At 41.0% G+C, this 18,612-nt stretch overlaps 1 protein-coding gene across 3 annotated transcripts in view; it reads right to left on the reverse strand.

Moving 5' to 3' along the window:
• The window catches only part of Col12a1 (collagen type XII alpha 1 chain), a 119,874-nt gene that overhangs the window by 38,760 nt on the left and 62,502 nt on the right, over positions 1-18,612 (reverse strand). For all 3 annotated transcript variants that reach the window (XM_021172385.2, XM_021172383.2, XM_029481914.1), the window contains exons 31-43: positions 17,458-17,600; positions 15,380-15,509; positions 14,038-14,177; positions 13,480-13,609; positions 12,105-12,247; positions 10,863-10,992; positions 9,789-9,931; positions 7,876-8,005; positions 6,065-6,184; positions 3,672-3,818; positions 2,216-2,332; positions 1,937-2,083; positions 716-790 (exon numbers count right to left, since the gene is read on the reverse strand). In XM_021172385.2, the coding sequence (XP_021028044.1) occupies positions 716-790; positions 1,937-2,083; positions 2,216-2,332; positions 3,672-3,818; positions 6,065-6,184; positions 7,876-8,005; positions 9,789-9,931; positions 10,863-10,992; positions 12,105-12,247; positions 13,480-13,609; positions 14,038-14,177; positions 15,380-15,509; positions 17,458-17,600 (1,695 nt within the window). The remainder of the gene's footprint in view (positions 1-715; positions 791-1,936; positions 2,084-2,215; positions 2,333-3,671; positions 3,819-6,064; positions 6,185-7,875; positions 8,006-9,788; positions 9,932-10,862; positions 10,993-12,104; positions 12,248-13,479; positions 13,610-14,037; positions 14,178-15,379; positions 15,510-17,457; positions 17,601-18,612) is intronic.

Raw genomic sequence — 18,612 nt, forward strand, 5'->3', positions numbered from 1 at the left:
AGAAGGGGAGAGAAGGGGAGAGAAGGGGAGAGAAGGGGAGAGAAGGGGAGAGAAGGGGAGAGAAGGGGAGAGAAGGGGAGAGAAGGGGAGAGAAGAGGAGAGAAGAGGAGAGAAGAGAAGAGAAGAGAAGAGAAGAGAAGAGAAGAGAAGAGAAGAGAAGAGAAGAGAAGAGAAGAGAAGAGGCCCTCAAATCACTGAGACAGCAGCCTTAACAAGCTCGTTGTGTTTTTTACCAGTTCACTGCAACTGACAATCGTGTCTCAGAGTTTGATGAATGGAAATATTTTTAGCTTTGTGTAATCTGGGTCTCTTCTCAGTTCAGGAGCCAGGAATTCCAAAGTCAATGGTCTAAGTGATTAGATTTCAGATATAGCCAGAAAGGTTTACAGTGTCTGTTGACGCCAGCAGTCGGCAGAGCTAAGAGGCCACAGTGTGACTGTGGAGAAGATGGAAGGCCCAGTTAGATCTTCTGCTGCAAAACTAAGGAAACAGAGTCCCAGCTAGAGGTCTGGGTTGGATTAGGACTGATTTGATTCACCCCAAAATGTGCCTAGGAAAAGGAGGAACAAATAACTGCTCATCTTTGTTTCCTCTGCAAAACCCCTTCAGCAGAAATAATATCGGGACATTCTGAATCAGCTGTAGATTGTGTGCCTATGGCGTAAGTCTAGGATCCCTACAGGCTGATTCTACCTTTTATGTTAACGTTACTTACCATCACGGGCAGGTGGAATAGTGGGAGGAGGAGAAGGCGTGGGTGGTTCTGTAGGAGCCTCTGTTGGTTTCACAGCTAGTATTTCAAAGCAACAGTTAGAAAAATATAACGTACACATCCCCTAGCCCCCAGAAATGGGGATTTTAAATCCTTAAAAACAAATGAAGACTTAGAAAGCAGAGGTCAAGCCCACTGGCAACGACTAAAGGAGATTCCTTTCTATCTAGACTGCACGTACTCAGTCAATTCTCAGGTCAACTAACGCTGCAGAAAGCACAGGTTCAGAGGGAGAACTCAGGGCCTTCAGAGAAGCCACACAAGTAAATGTCAGTAATATGTTCACCCTTTCACTGTCGTCAGAGTCATCTCTCACTTCTTCAGACCTATTTTTAAAATACTATCAATAGGGGCTGGAGAGGTGACTCAGTCATTAGGAGCACTGGCTGCTCTTCTAGAGGATCAGGGTTCAATTCCCTGCACCCACAAGGCAGCTTTACCTGTCTGTAAATCCAGTTCTAGGAGATCCAACACCCTCAGACATATATGCAGGCAAAATACCAATACACATAAAATGAGAATAAACACTGACAGAGCCTGATATAGCTGTCTCCTGAGAGGCCCTACCAGTGCCTGACAAATACAGAAGTGGATGCTCACAGCCTCCATTGGATGAAGCACAGGGTCTCCGATGGAGGAGCTAGAGAAAGTACCCAAGGAGCTGAAGGGGTTTGCAGCCCCACAGGAGGAACATCAGTATGAACTAAATAGTACCCCCAGAGCTCCCTGGGACTAAACCACCAACCAAAGAAAACACATGGTGGGACTCATGGCTCCAGCTGCATGTGTAGCAGAGGATGGCGTAGTCGGTCATCAACGGAGGAGAGACCCTTGGTCCTGTAAAGGTTCTATGCCCCAGTATAGGGGAATGCCAGGGCCAGGAAGCAGGAATGGGTGGGTTGGTGAGCAGGGGGAGGGGATAAGGGGTTTTCAGAGGGGAAAACAGGAAAGGGGATAACATTTGAAATGTAAATAAAGAAAATATCTAAGGAAAAAAAAGAATAAACATTGAAACATTTTAAAATACCACCATTAAAGATAGTCACTACAAAGTCCTGGAATAGCCACACACCCTGCTCATCCTATTACTGCTACCCCAGGGGAGAAGAGTCGGATGCCGCCCACACTTGGAACGTTCTACACTCCAGATAACTCAAAACTTACTGGTCTGTTCTTTGATGGGGACACCCGGCCCCTCGAGATTTGGTGTCTGCACAAAAACAGTAACGCCGTACTCAGCCTCCGGGGAGAGACCAGTGAAGCAATGACTGGTCTCTGATCCTCGCACGGTTATTTCTTGTCCCCTGGTTCCTGATTGGGATAAGAGGAAAAACAAGTGCTATCACCCATGATCTGGAAGGACATGTTTACATAATGGCTTATAAACAAAAGGAAACCAGCTCGGCTTCCCAGCAGGCTCAGTTTGTTTTCTTTTGCACATACCATCTGCAGGACTCAGCTTTAGCCTGTAGGAGGTGGCTGCCCGGTGAGGTGACCACTTGACACAAAATGTATCCCATCCAACCTGATAAGTTTTCAGATCTGTCACATTTAAGTACACTACAGAAGAAAGAAAAAAAAATACAGATTCACTATGTATAGTAAAAAAGAAAAGCATAGCTTTCACCATAATATGATGTTCATGAAAAGTAAAATAAATGCTTGAAATCTCACAGTATCTCGTTATGGGAAACTTACATCAAACACGTCTGAAAATGTGGCATAGACAAACTCATCCTGCTTCTCCATCTATGATTTTATTTTCTTTCCTTTTTTCCCTTGAGACAAGGTCTCCATATATAGCACTGACTGTCCTGGAATTCACTCTGTAGACCAGGCTGGCCTCAGACTCACAAAGATCCACCTGCCTCTGCCTCCCAAGTACTGGAATCAAAGGTGTGCGCCACTAGGCTGGTTTCCATCAGTAATTTCCAAGGAAAAGAAATTATACAGTCCCTCAAAATTATGAATGTCATTTACAGAAAAAATAAGAAAAATGTCTAATATACTAGCTGCTGAATCCTATTAAAACTTGTCAAAAATGTTGGGTAAACAAAATCTAAATGACAAATTACTGATTCAGTATTTCTATTAGATTATATTGATGAATGTAAGTGGTATATATGTTAACATTCAATGTCAAAAAACAAACAAACAAACAAACAAACAAACTGCAATAACCTGCCTCTGCCTCCTAAGTGCTGGGATTAAAGGCGTGTGGCACCATGACTCTAGTTTATAATAAAGCAACAAGAAGCTAAAAAAAACTGCAATAGAATTTTACACAGGTAACTATGAATTAAATGATATTGTATAAGGTTAGTATTTTAAAAATCAAAATATAATATTCTGTATCAAGTAAAAATCCCTTCCTCCAGGAGGAGGAGGAATGGAATGAGGAACTGAGGGAGGGTAGACTAGTATGGGGTAATGACTGGACTGTGAATGAATGAATGAATGAATGAATGATCACTTCCTCCTCTTATATACATGTATAAATCTACTAAGTTACTTAGATATGTATATAGTTGTTTTGTTTAACTGGACACTAAATGGTCTCTCTATGTCAGTGGTCTTCAACCTGTGGCTGTCAACCCATTTGAGATTGAATGACCCTTTCACAGGAGTTGCATATCATATATCCTGCACATCAGACGCCCTTCATATCATATTACAGTTTATAACAGTAGCAAAAATTATAGTCATGAATTAGCAATGAAGTAATTTTATGGATGGGGGTCAGCACGACATGAGGACCTATATTAAAGGTCACAACATTAGGAAGGCTGAGAACCACTTCCCTATCCGATGCTGCACATGAGAAAGAGTAAGATTACAAGAGGATAGCCTGGAAACTTTTACTGCATTTCTTACAACGGCAACATGATGCACAACTCACATGTGGTGCCTTGATCTGTGAGGGGAACGCTGAGTCCAGAGTCATACTGTGCATAAACATTGACGTCATAGGTAGTGCTGGGATTGAGGTTGTGTAGAGTGTATGAAGTCACTTCTCCAACAAAGGCTTCCATAGGCTCATTGGAACCTTTCAGAACAACAAAAGGACACAGAAGAATATATTCACTAGCCTCAGTTTCTGTTCAGAATGAAAGATATAGCTTGAAAATTGACTATGATGATGAGCGCATTAATTCCAATCATCCTTCAGGCTCTTTTATCGGGCCACAGTGGGCGGTGACCAGGAATCTGTAAGCACCAGTTTCTCTCCCATCCGCAAAGCACAGCACAGCATAGAGATAATGTCAGCATGTTTCTATGTTCCTTTACTAAACACATTCCCTCATTTCTTTTCAAAGCCCTGATTTGCCAGCATGATGCTTTCCACAGACTACAGACTCAATTAACATTTGCAATTATTGTAGTGATAAGCTAAGACCATCTACCCTGGACTTCATCCCACACTTTCTGTTTACTACAGATCCTCGGTTATTAAAGCCCCTGCACACTTCAGGTTCTCTGCTTCGCTGGCAGAGGTTCACATTTGTTTTCTCCTGCTTCCTCTCCTTTATCTGTATTGTTCATAGTCCTCCAGGGTACATAATAGGTGCCCTAGGAGATTTGACACTGATAAAACGTATCAAATTGTTCATTCAAGGTGATGTTGGTTTAGGTGAAAATGTCACTGAGGAGTTGAAAGCAAACCTGAACAAACTAAGATGCACAAAACCTTTTAGTGTAATAAGGAATTTCATGATCATCATGGCAAAGATGATGCCAGAATATAAGCAACTTCAATCTGTGCACTTTGTGTACCAGCTAAAACTTTTCTTTTATATAATATTTCTATTATTTCTTTAAAAATCTCTCCCAATGTGTTTTGGTCATATTCATTTCCACTCTGCCCCCAACTCCTCCAGAATCTTCCTTTATTACCCAACCCTCTCCAAACAATGTACTCTTTTTGGCTTAGTCATCCACTAAGCGCACTTTGTGCTGACTACATGCTCAGGGGTGTGAGGACCATCTATTGGAGAATAGCCACAAGTCAACATTTTCAACTGTAAAATTTAATGAGAGTCTCATACACACCCAGAGTGATAACGATATTTTAGGCTGATGGCTTAAAGGCTGTTTCCGGAAATAGTACCTCCAGTAGCAGAAAATATATTCTGATACCATTGTATCTTGGGGGTTGATCTGGCACTGCTATGCCCTCAAATGCTAAATACTGCCTCCCAAGATCTGGTTGCCCCTGATGAGAAGATCCTCACACAGACCAAGTGATGCTAGATAAATCTTGCTCCCCAGTTTAAAACTATTGGTTAAATAAAACTACAACAGCCAATTACTGGGGTAATAGAGAGAGGTGGAGTTTGAGTTATTGAGCTGGGGATCACAGATAGGGACAATGAAGAGAAGGAAAAAGGAGATAGAGAGGAATGTGGAGAAGACAGAGAGAACAAGAGGTGGGTCACCCTTCATCATAATAGGCCAGCAGCAGGTGCCAGAGTGAAATGCCTCTCCAAGATGACAGATTACTGAAACATAAATAATACAGAAAAGTACAAACAGCAACTTCAGGGGAGTGCAGCTGGGGAAGTGGTCAAACTAACTTTAGAGAATTAGATTGGAGGTAATCACCCAGTAATTGCGCAGAGCCTAAAATAAATCAGTTTGAGTCTCATTCATTTGAAGCTAGACAGGGATAGGGATAATCCATATTAATTTATAATCATACACAAATAACTTGGTGATGTTTTTTCCTTTGCTATTGTAATGTGAAATACTGCTCCCCAAGGCCTGGTTGTCCCAGGAATGAAAGAATCTTCATGTACGCAAATGATGCTATGTAGCCTTGCCCCCCAAATCTTCCCTAATTGGTAAATAAAGATGCCTATAGCCTATAGCCATGCAGAAGAGTGATAGGTAGAGTTTGGTTTCCCAGACTTGGGGTCTGAGACCACAAGGGGAGAGAGGAGACAAGCTGGAAAGAAGAGAAGACAGAAGAAGCCATGGGTTAGGTGAGTCATAAAAGTATGGCCATGAGGGTTGGCCAATTCAAGTTAAGAGCAGCCCAGACAGAACATGGCAAGTTATAACTTGGGGTTATTGGTGAGGAAGTACCCATAATAGCAGAGACAGTAGCTATCTGCCCAGCTTTAGTGATGATTAAAGGCTTATTATAGATATAAAAGTTGTATGTCATTTATTTGGGAATTAAATGATCAAAAATGATTTTAAAAATTGGGTATAAACACCCAATTAAGATTTAGTATTTGTTACAACATAACTTTCCAATATATTCCTATTATGAAAACTGTGTTTCCTTACCCACTGGCTTGTACACAATTTTATATCCAAGAACTGGTGAGGGTGAAGGGTCCCAGGACACTCGGAACCTTGTGTACCATTCATCGAAGATGTGTATGTTCTGAGGAGGAAGCAGACCCACTGCAAGGAAACATGCACACACATCACTGACTTGTTAGGACATTCCCGTGAGAGCAGTTTAACTTTTTAATAGCCTGAAATTTTCTTATCCAGAAAATAATTTAAAAGCCATTGTCATGTTCCAAAGAAAACTTAGTAGTTTTTTTTTTTCAAAAAAGCAATTCAAACAGATTCTGGAATGGATGGTTTTCAGAAGATTCAATAACAAGGTCCAGGGCTGGTGTGTGATCAGGATTAAAGACAATAAGAGAGATCTCAGATCTCCTTTAGAATATTGCACATTGAACAGTCTTAGAACTAGAAGGCACATTACAGATTATCTAGTCAGCACCTCATTCCATAAATAAGATATAGTTTCCACAATAGACCAGCAAGACAACGACTAAGGTAATATTCCTTCCCTGTCCCACCCTGTCTGCCACACAGCCTAGCATCTCAATCTACCAGAGGTTTTGCCCCAAACACATAATCACTCCCAAAATATGTAACTTGCAAAATCTGTAGTAGTTAGGTGGTACTCTCTACAGCCACTGAGTTACCCATGGCGTTCTAGAAATGACTAATGCAACATGAGAACTTACTTCCATGAGGGCAACTAGACATGGCTTTGCCCTGCCTACAGAAATCAAGGTTGATGTATCATTTTTGCAAGCACAAAATCCTGAAATACTCCATAGTCCCCCCCAAAAAAAGTTATCAAAATATATTTTAAACTTGAGAAAGTGGGAAAGTGAGTTTGCCAATGGAGAAACACCTAGAGTCACTACAGTATGAATAAATAACCCAGATTTCCAAGCTGGCGACCCCGAGCTGAATCCACTCCAGTTGGCTTTTCTGTTAGAAGCATCCCAAGGTTGCCTTTCTCAACTTCTCTGATGTTGTCAAGCACATGTAAATCCCAAAAGACTTTGAACAAGTGAGTGCATGAAGAGACATAAACCAAGTAACCCAGTAGATTTTCTAAATCAAGGAAGAAAACACACTGTCCATATGTACACAACTGGAGCCCAGGTTGCCTTGCAGGAACCAGTGACTCTCAAGCCTTGGCTGCTGTATAGCAGGAAAGCCACAGGCCGTATCTCAGGCCAAGTGTATTGGAAGCTCTGGAAGAGCCTTCCAGGTAAGCATATTTTTAAAGGCTGTCAGGCAAAAAACAGGTTAGAGAATCGTTAAACCAAATAAAATTGCCACCAGTACAGATCAAAGGGTGAGCCCAAACACTGGTTATTTTCTGTCGATTATCTGAGGCAATAATTGTAAGCTACAGTTTTAGAAAGGGCTCCTATCATTTTGCTTCTGGGTTTCTGCATTAAGATTCAAGGATAACAGTGGATGTCTAGCTGATACCACATTGACTTACAACTACAGCCTCACTTGTCACCATGCACACTGTAACATTTCATAGAGTACACTATAAAGAACAAATAATCTCAAGCAATGGAAAATATTCAGATTCCTATCACCCTTTTGCTCCTTTTATTATACCTTTAAATGGTTAAGAAATAAATTATGTTATGTGTCATCATCTTAACATTCAATGTCTAACATAGAATATGATGTGCTATCAACATAGTATCTGAGCAATGCTGGTAAAGGTAGTAGTTCTCAGTTTTAGTGGTGTAGTGACATTAAAAACATGAGAATTTAAAAGAGAAAAAAGATATATATATATATATAAAGTCAACACTGACCAGTCCTGCCGTTTCCAGTTAGGTGACCACCATCTCCATCCTCATAAATAGCAATGACAGTAATTTTATACGGAGTGTCAGGTTGCAAGGGCTGCAGTATTACATTGTTTCTTCTGCCTGGAACTGTGGTCTGTGAGGAAAGTTCAATTTAACATTTATTTTCAACAAGAGGACACCTAGATCAGAAGCCCATGCGGTTTTCATATGGCTCCATAATTAAAAACAGATTCTTCATACTTTTGTTTCAAAATGCTCAGGGAAAGGCATATTATCTAGCCTGCCTCTACAGAGCTTGGAAGAATAGCTGAAGGCCTGACAGATATTGGCTGAAATCCCAGATCAGCCACTATGCAGTCATATGACTGAGCATCTCTGGAGGAAAGTACAAGCTCTGAGGACAGTAACACAAACAACACTCAGAAAGTATCACTGAGCCGCTATGTCTGAGGATGTCATCATAACACATCACATCCCCAGGTAAAGGACATGCTATGGACCCAGGTGTCCCGTAGTCAGCAAAAATGGACAGGTTTCCACCCTCAAGAATATTAGTTTAGTTGATACTAATTAAGTGTTCTTTGAAAAAGAGGAAATGGAAAATGTATTAAACTCCCTTTTCCAAGATGAATGATCCGTGCATTTTTCAACCTCCCTTGTCTTGTACAAACACTGTGGCTAAGCCTCCTGGCCTGGACTCCCATAACTAGAAACACTGAACTGCTAAAAGAAATTATGTTTTCAATATTTTCAGAAAGCATAGGAACATTTTTTCCCCAGCATGGAAGAAAAAATACTAAGCATGAGTAGTGAAATTGTTTATCTTGTTTTGCTTCTTAAAAAGTCTAATTGACAATTACCTGTTTCTTCTTAATAAAACAGGACTTCAATTCAAGATTGTTGTGCCAAAATCAAGAGAGGGAATAGTTCTTCACATGCAAAAGGCATGTGGAAGGAGAAAGGTTCTAAGAGGATACTGCTAGCAACAAGGATGCAAACCACAAGTCTAACGACTTTACAGTCACCATTTGAGCTAATCTTGGAGCTTGTCACAGAAATCAATCAATACATGTCAGTGACTGTGGTTTCCCAACTATAAGGAAATTCCAAGAAACTTGAGGGGTTAACTTGAGTGCTTGACAAGTATACACACAAGACCCTGGTTAGTCCCCAGTCCCACAAAAAGGAAGAAGGAAAAGAAGAAAGGGAGAAGGGATGGGGGAAGGGGGGATTGGGGAATTGAGGGGAGAGAGATGAAGAACTTGAACCTGTGTCCAGGAGGTCACAATATGTACACTGCCAAGAGTTTGGAGAGACTCTCAATGTAAGTCAATGGCAGAGAAATTGTTTCTCATACCCCAAGTCCTGAGTTTAATTCTTAGTGAAAGCATCAACGAAAGAAGAAGGAGGGATGGAGAAGGGAGGGAGAAATAGAACCTAGAACCAACTAACAGGAGGTTTGTACATTCTAAACCAAAAGACTACAGAAAAAAGATGTGAGTTTAGAGAAAGTGGACACTAGTGCTAAGATACCAAGGGGAAACCATGCAGGGGAATTGGTCTAGAAGGGTAAGATTGGAATATTCACATCATCTGGATATTAGTTTGGACACTAGTTATGGATTAATGTGTGGCATATTATAGTAGACCTTTTCATGGAAGTCAACAGTTAGAAATGTAGACTAGGACAGCTTTTCAGTCAGTCCTTACAATGGAAATGATCCCCAGATCACTGCTTCACCATGGAAGTTTCAAGCAGGAACCTTCCTGTTTTCTCCACATTAGAGAAAACTACGTGAGACCTGTCACATAAGATCCAAGAGCTCAGTAGTAACCGTCTCAAAAAGAAGCTTAATCTTACCCTCCTACCAGGTGAAATGATTGTTTAAATGCCAATCAGTGGGTAGTATACGTACATATTCGTCAATTGGATCGCCAACAGTAGGAGAATAGATGATCCTGTATTGCTGAACTGGCCCATCAGCATGGTCCCAGGCTACAGAGAGGCTGTTGGTCGTCTCCCCAAAGACCCGTATATTCCTTGGTCCACTTCTTGGAACTAGATAAAATACAGTTGGTTTTGCTGCTTACCTGATAGCATTTTCCAGGCCAGCTTACAGGAGGTGCTTACTGGTGCTGAAGTCACCATTCATCATGCTTACTCCCTGCGACGCTGTGCACTACCTTCTGTGGTTTTCATGTGACACGACACAGCATGACATGCTCCCTTTCAGAGATACTAAACTTTCAACAAAACAGAGCTAGGTTTGCACTGAAATATGCAGACTGGGAAAGAAAGGGATTGTTTTAACCACTATAACCATCTCCACTTGAAGTAGAGAGGCTAAGCCTTCACATTTCCAGTGCCTGTTTAGCGATTAAACGCACTGCATTAAAAAAAGAAGGGGACAAAAGAGGAAAGACCTCTTTCATTTAGACCCCAGATTTTAAGGTGTTACCTTTTTTATTTGTTTTCATTAGATTTTTAAATTTACATTTCAAATGTTATCCCCTTTCCTGGTTTCCCCTACGAAAACTCCCTTTCCCATTCCCTCCTCACCCTGCTCACCAACCCACTCACTCCCTCTTCCCTGTTCTGGCATTCCCCTACACTGGGGCATAGAGCCTTCTCAGGACCAAGGGCCTCTCCTCCCATTGATGTCCAACAAGGTCATCCTCTGCTACATATGCAGCTGGATCTATGGGTCCCTCCATGTGTACTCTTTGGTTGGTGGTTTAGTCCCTGGGAGATCTGGGGGTACTGGTTGGTTCATATTGTTGTTAACGTTCAAATGAAATTCATTCAGCACAAAAGATAGTTGTGGACACACAGCCTGAGCCTAGAATGTGAATGTGGGAAATACCAAGAAGGATTACATGCAGACACTACCCTGTTCTGTACCAAGTCCTCGGAGTCCCTCACCTACCACCCACCACCCACCCCTCACTCAGTGACAAGAGATAAAGTGGAAACAGGATGCTTGGCTCACGTGTTCGGCCCTGGCTGGGGCTGGGATTCCCCTCTCCATCTGAGTAGAGAGCCACGATGTTCACAGAGTAGGGTGTATCAGGAATCAACCTCTCCAGATGCACCGTTCGGGTATTCCCTGGCACCACAATCTGAAGGGGAGAAAAACGTGCCAAATTCTGCTGACAGCTAATGCTTGCCAGGTCCTCAGTTAGTCAGCACAATAGTATTTATCATAAAAGGCTGCGCCCAGGCATGTCAGGAGCCAAGTGTGCTTCTCTGCAAGATCTGCCTCTACCTCATTATTAGACACAGCTATTCTCAGAAATCCCCCTTACACATTTGCTTCAATTTTCTCCCATTTACATTTCTCATAAAGACTCATAAATGGAATATGTATGTGTATTTGCTCAGAGTAGATTCTAAATGTCACATAAGCATGAGAGAAGGGATCCCATGCTAGTGGCAGAGATATTTAGTGTTAAGGCATTAATTTGGATAAGGGTAAAGTCATTAAGAAAGAAATTATGCCATACCATATAAAAGAACATTAAAATCAATGCTACTCCAGAATATATTCATTGCTTATCATTTTCTTATCTTTGCCCATCATTGCTTACTTTTGCAAAGACTTGTCAGTCCATAAAATTCTTTCCCTTTCAGCATTTTGATGCTATTATTATTCATACCAAGTAACTTCAGATTTGTACAGTATTGGCCTACTCACAAAACAGATCTGAGATTTATCAGGAAGCTAACAGCCAAGTCTCTGACCATACCGCCCCAAACATGTCTGTTTGCACCTGACCTCAGAAGGTGAACAGCCTGGTCAGCACTTGGATAAGATGCTGAAGAGTACTGAAGAGACACTGTAGTTTGTAAGAGCTAATAAATAAATGTGTAATTAAAATATTTTCACAGCAAAGACTGTGTAGTTTCTCAATGTATCTACTATTGAAAGCTCTAGAAAAAGTATGTCTCATAGCTAATTCACTTTTTCCCCAAGTTCTTTCCTAAGCAAACTTATAATTACTACATCTGTCATAACTCACAAACACACTCATTTAAATATTATGTACTAACATGTGGGTGGGTTATAAAAGCTCCTAAATGGCACTCAAACATGCAACCATAGTAATCAGGAAACCTAGTCTACATGAGAGGCAGTGACACCATCATTGTTCCCTAGCCAGCTGCTGTGGCAGAAGCCACAACAGAGTTGACAACATTCTTTTCTGAGCTCTAAGACGGCAAAATTACTTACAGATTCTGAGGGTCTTGTACCAGCAACAGGGGAGTACACAATGCGGTACTGCTGCACTGGCCCTGGGGTGGGGTCCCAGCGGACATCGAGGCTGTTGGGTGTAGGGTTATACACTTGGATGTTTCTCGCCAGTCCTCTCACCACTGAGGAAAGGAAAGCCAATGCCCATGTCTCATGTCTGTTTATACATGTCAAGCTTTTCATCACTTTTTCACAAGTTACACTCTCTGTAATAGGATAAAATCCTATCCACTTTATACTTCTATCTACACACAAAAGCACATGAAAACTCTCCAAATGCAAATCCGACAAAGTTAGCCTTTGCCCAGTCAATGTTGTTTTCAATAAAAGACTATGAGCATGAGCCACAGGCCTGGACTGGCTATAAAGGAACATGGAACAAGGAGAAGGAAACAGAAGTAGCTGAGCTTCCAGTACAAGCAGTGGGGCCAGAGGAGAGATTATATATATATAGTCTTCTAACCAACGGAAAGAAATAGATTCAGTCAGATGATTTCTTTTTCTTTTCTCTTTTAAATTGGATATTTTCTTTATTTACATTTCAAATGTTATCTCCTTTCACTATTTACCCTGTTCCCAGAAACCCCCTATCCCATCCTCCCTTCTATGAGGGTGTTCCTCCACCCACCCACCCACCCTCTCCCACCTTCCCACCCTTGATTCCTCTACACTGGGACATCTATCAAGCTTTCACAGGACCAGGGACCTCTCCTCCCATTGATGCCTCTGTCAGCTGCTTTCAATCATTCTTTTTTTTTTTCATTCATTCCTGCCTTATTCAACACTAGCTGTGGAATATCTTCTATGATTAAAAGAAAAGATGAAATGAAGAGACAAGTCAGTTCTCAATTATCTTCCATCAATAAAATTAGGAAATTAAATCTGCTTACTAACCCAAAACTCTAGCTTAACCAACAGCACCATCTCTCTAGATCCCTGACTGTACCCTGGAGAAAACTACCCATGCTTGATGCCTTTCAACGTATGCTTTAAAAGTCATAAAGTGTTAAGCATGCACAAAAGACTAAGCAATATCCAGAGAGGCCAGCAAAAGCATTTAAACTGGTTTGACTACATTAATAGTCGATAAAAGCAAATAGCACCAAAAGCATGTCAGCAGCAAACCAGAGAAAGTCACAACCACGTGGTAAAGTGAACAGGTTTCAGCAACCTAAGCTATAAAATCCAATGGCAAGACCCAACAGGCTGATGCTTGAAAAGGGAGCTGTGGGTCATTTTGATACTTTTAACCTTCTCATTCTGACTTTCTTTCTAATTTTCCTCATTGCTCAGTGTGCTCTTTACAGTGGAGATCAATGTCTACAATGGAAAGCCAATTCTGCTTTTTACTCACACGTCCTTCCAGTATCTGATGTGCGCCCGCCATCACCTTCTGTATAGACCGGAACCACTGTGATGGTGTATGGAGTATCTGGCTGCAGGTTCCTAAGAATGGCGTAGTTGGTATTCCCGGGGATTGGGACCTAAAAGTGTAATAAAACACAGAGCAGTGTATTGAATTCAAAAATAGGAAAGGGGCTAATCCTTCAAATAATAAAATACCAACTGAAAGCATTACCTTAATGAGATTACAAGAACTTTATAAAGTCTCTGCATTCAACGTCTCACTTTATCTCCTGGTTCGAACCAGCACCCAACCCACTGTCTCCCTACTCCCTAGGCTCCAAAACATCAAGTATGAGTTCTCTATCAAGTCCTTCACATTAATATAAATTCTTCACTTCTAAACAATTTACCTCTTTCTATTTCCATTTTAAGCCAATCTCCTGAAATTTAAACAAACTAATATTTTCCATTTAGGAGTGAGCTCAAGGGCAACCTGGTCTACATAGCAAGTTCCAGGACAACCAAGGCTACATACAAAGACCCTGTCTCAAAAAATAATAATTACCAGTTCTTCTGGGCCACCTGCTGTTGGGGCATAGAAGAGTTTGTACTGACGAGGACTGCCTTCTGCGTGGTCCCAGCGAACACTCAAAGAGCTGGTAGACGGGTCATACACTCTCAAATTCCTCACGGTATTCAGAGGTTCTGGAATACACAGGAAGTACACTCTAGTGCTGCTCTAACTAGCAACTATATCTAAAATACAAGTTAAACAATATCTTCAGGCCACCTAGAACATAGCAGACACCCCATAGATGTTTGCTGAAGTCGTTATTAAGCAAAAGATGTGCACTTCTGTGGTACATATGTCTCATCTAGTTGTAGGACATTATGGATCCCTGAACTTTTTGGTTTTGATCCTGGTAGATAATGACATCTTTTGTTTACACAAATAAAGACATTATTACAAGAAGGACATTAAAAAGAACAACTACCATCTTAAAAGATTCGCCTATGGCTCAGGGAGTATCACGCAAGAGGAGACAGAAAGACTGTAAGAATACTCAGAAGTCTTCATTGAAAACAGTCTCTCCTAAAAATGACTGCATAAGCAAGACCCGAACAATAGCAATACCAATGGGCAGGTTGTCATGGAATGGAGAATTTCTCATGGGATCCTACCCCTAGGCAAAGAACTACAGGCAATGATCAACTTCTCGTAAAAGGAGCATTAACCTTTCCCAGAGATGAGCCCCCTTGTTGGTTAATCAATGCAAAGTGGCAAGACTTGAAACCATATACATACAAACAACAAAAACAGACTCAGTTGGTTGTATTTACATACATTTGTAAACACACACACACGCACACACACACACACACACATCTCAGAGAAAAAGAGGCTATTTTGTCAGGCATGGTAGTACATGCTCCTAATCCCAGCACTTAAGAGGCATAGGCAGGCAGATAGATATCTGTGAGTTCAAGGTCAGCCTAGTCTACATTGTGATTTCAAGGACAACCAGATTTATATAGAGTCTGTTTCAAAAAAACAAAAAGGAAAATGAAAGGGAGGGAGTGAGGGAAGAAAGAAATAGTAAAAAGGAAAGAAGAAAGGGAAGGAGGGAGGGAGGGAGGAAGACAGGGAGAGATAAAGAGAGAGAAAGAAAGGCTTAAGAATGAAGTAAAGGATCATAGGAAGAACGTGAAGTAAGGCAGCTGGTGGGTCGGGCTAGAAGGAGAAAAGGAAAGGAAGCAGGAAGTAAGGTAATTTCAATTAAAAATGTTCTTAAATTTTTTAATTTTATAAAAGATCTGTAAGACATTCTGCTTCCTCCGTGTTTGTAGAAGTGTGATTTGGTTCCGTAGTGTAATTAAGAAGCTGCAGGGTCTCTGGTCTCACTTACTGGTCTTTCCCCTTCCGGTCATCCGGCCGCCTTCACCATCGGGATACTGGGAATACACCGTGATGGTGTATGGAGTGTCGGGCTTCAGTTTCTGCAGGAGCACACTGTTCTGCCGTCCTCCTACTGTGGTCTTGAGGAAAACACTTCTTGGTAAGCATCAGCCTTACTCTTTCCAAGTCACTAATTTATTCTTTCTCTGAGGGAACTATTTGAGACCCTTGCCAAGTTCTGGAGCCCTGTCCCACAATGAAGGCTTAAAATATATCTCATGGCATAATTTTATATGTAGAGTATGTGTCTCGAGTCATGAAAAAGGATTCCAAACTTTAAACTGGAGCTCAAAAAAAAAAAAAAGATAGTTCAACTTGCAAGCCGCCAACACTGCAAAATTTCATCCAAAACACATTTCACAGAACTCTTCCCAAAAATAAGGCATTAATCATAAGTAAGCTACAAAGGGTCTTTTAGATACCAAAGAACTGTGTAATTTTACAGGCTCCACACCATTCAGTATTATTCTTGTTATTTTACAGATGGTTTTTATTTGCTTTAGAAACACATTTAAATGGTTGGGCAAAGGATGTAAAGCTCTTGGTGTTTCCCCCAAACGCTGCCACTCTAACAGCATTAGCTGTGTAAACCACGTGACCAGACCCCTCGCCAAGCCACACTCAGGCAGTGGTTCCCAGTGATCTCCATGATACCAGCCTTGAGGTATGAACGTCTCAATTTCCTCCAATTATGAAGGAAGTTTGAAGTTTTTAATTCATTAGTCAAAGCCATCTTGCTATCTTGTTGAAAGAAAATTTGTACGATTTGTTAACAGTCTACTGAATTCAAATGTTTATGCCATGGTAATTAAAGTCACATGAAAATGGCACGCAAATGGAGCGCTGCCCACGGGAAGGGCTCATGGAAAGGTCTGGATGAATTAGCACTAACAGATGTTTCCAAGTTAGCACCCATTCACTCAAACGGTCGGAGTTCCAGAAAAAGAGAAAAAAACACTTCATGGATCACTGTAGCCACCTCAGTTTGAAGAAACTGAGTTACAATGGCTAATTTCAAACCATCTCCTCTCCGGTCGTGGAAGAAAAGAGTTCGGATGGACAGAGCTGTGTTTGTGAAACTTTTGATATGTAGCAGGTCGGGAGGGCTTAGTTAGGAGACCTAATATAAGGAAGGAAATGGGTGTCTACTTATATCTCCCATCCAACTTTCCAAAATAAGCACAGAGTTAGTGATTTGTTGCTTTGAGTATTTCATAGACTGCCATTCCAATGGGATTGGAGCATCTGTGGTCCAGCTAAGTTCATTTGCTAGGCAAGAGCCTTTACTGCATGCAAGTACCCACTGCCAACCTGAATTCTGCTAACCTTTGAAACTGATGAGAGATATGATCCACTTGCTTGAGCTCAACACATTTAATATTGATTATTCAAGCCTTGTCTCTCTGTGAGGTTATATAAGGAAATAATATAACCCATACCCCGCTTCCCAAAGGGCCAGCAAAGCTCTAGAGCTCATCAAAAGACATTTGAAAATGAATCTGAAAACATAACCCTGTCTGTATAAAAATTGTGCATCTCATAAAAGGAAAAGCTGGAGGGATCCCAGAGAAGTCACTAAATTAAATGAGGGGGGCATACAAAGACTCTATTAAATAAGGGAGGGCTGGAACAGCAAAAATGACAGCTCAGCTCCATGCATTACTCCCGTTCTCAATTTCCTCCATTTGGTAAATATTTTTAATTAGATCAATGGACTTCTAGATCTGGAAACAAAAGATCTGATGAAATCAGAACTATCGATGATCTACCTTGACTCAAGAAGGTTTTAGATGTCACCATGCTAATTGGGCACATGTATGAACTTGCTAACTATCAGGTCCCACCAGAGCATCCTGTGTGTCTTAGTCATGCACTCCAGAGGGAGAGTCAGCTAAATTCAAATGATTCTCTCCAATACAGGAAATCCTACATGCCCTAACAAGATGAATATTGTAAATGCTCCAGGGAAATAGCTGAAAAGCAGCAGGCAGAGCATACCCATGTTACACATTTTATATAACAAATTACCGTTTGTTCATTGCCTTCTCCTGTCGAAGGCTGATAGGTGATTCTGTACTTCTGCACACGACCACTAGCAGGATCCCACTTAACAGTCAAGCTGTTAGATGTGGCATTGTACACCTGAAGGTTCCGTGGACCACTTTTTGGAGCTGAAAGAAGATTGTTAAAAAAACATATTTAGCACATAGAACAATCCCCCAATACACTAAAAACCAAGAGCAAACAAACAAACAAAATCTGTATAATTCCCAGGAAAATCAAGAGAGCTATGTACCACTGGGTTTAGAATTAAATTTAAACTAACAATAAGGTCATTGAATATTAAATGGTTATTTGGTACTGAATGAATGTGTTCCCCCAAACTTTGTCCTCTTGAATAGTGAAGCCCTCATGCTCAATGCAGTAGAATTTGCAAATGGGGCTTTTGACAATGATGTCATGAAAGTGGGTCCCTCAAGGGAGATTAGTCTTTATAAATGGAAGCATTTTCTGTCTGCCACATAACAGCGAGATGAATTCAGATCCCTGCCCAAGAACAGAACTGGCTGCCATTGTATCTTTATCTTAGACATCCTATTCTACAGACATTTTTTGGTGGTACTAGAGATTGAAGGTAAGGCTTACAGATGATAGGCAAGAGCTCTACTACTGACCCTTCATTATGCTATGTTTTATTATTATTATTATTATTATTATTATTATTATTATTATTATTATTATTATTTACTTATGGTGGAACACCCCTGCCACACAATTTGAAGGAGTCAATTCTCTCCTCCAAAAACTCGGTGGATACTGCAGCTTTAACTAAGTCTGTCAGGGTTGGCGGCAAGCACCTTGGCCTGCTGAGTCATCTTGACCACCCTTGTTTGTTTGTTTTTTATTATAAATCAGGATCTCACTAAATTGACCAAATTGGTCTTGAACACATGATTCTCTTCAGCCTCCCAAGCAACTGGAATTACAGGCCTGCAGCACCACATCTACCTTCTAGTCTCCAGAATTATCAGCATATTCATTTTTGCTGCTTATGCCATCCTATATTTTGTTACGGAAGCCCGAGCTGACTCATACACTCTTCAAAAAGTAACAGAAAAAGCAAGTGTCTCAAGAAAGGCCACTCCTGGAAAAGGCAAACCTCGCTGTTAAAATGAAGAAGGC

This window comes from Mus caroli, chromosome 9, assembly GCF_900094665.2.
Source record: "Mus caroli chromosome 9, CAROLI_EIJ_v1.1, whole genome shotgun sequence".
NCBI classification, from domain to species: domain Eukaryota; kingdom Metazoa; phylum Chordata; class Mammalia; order Rodentia; family Muridae; genus Mus; species Mus caroli.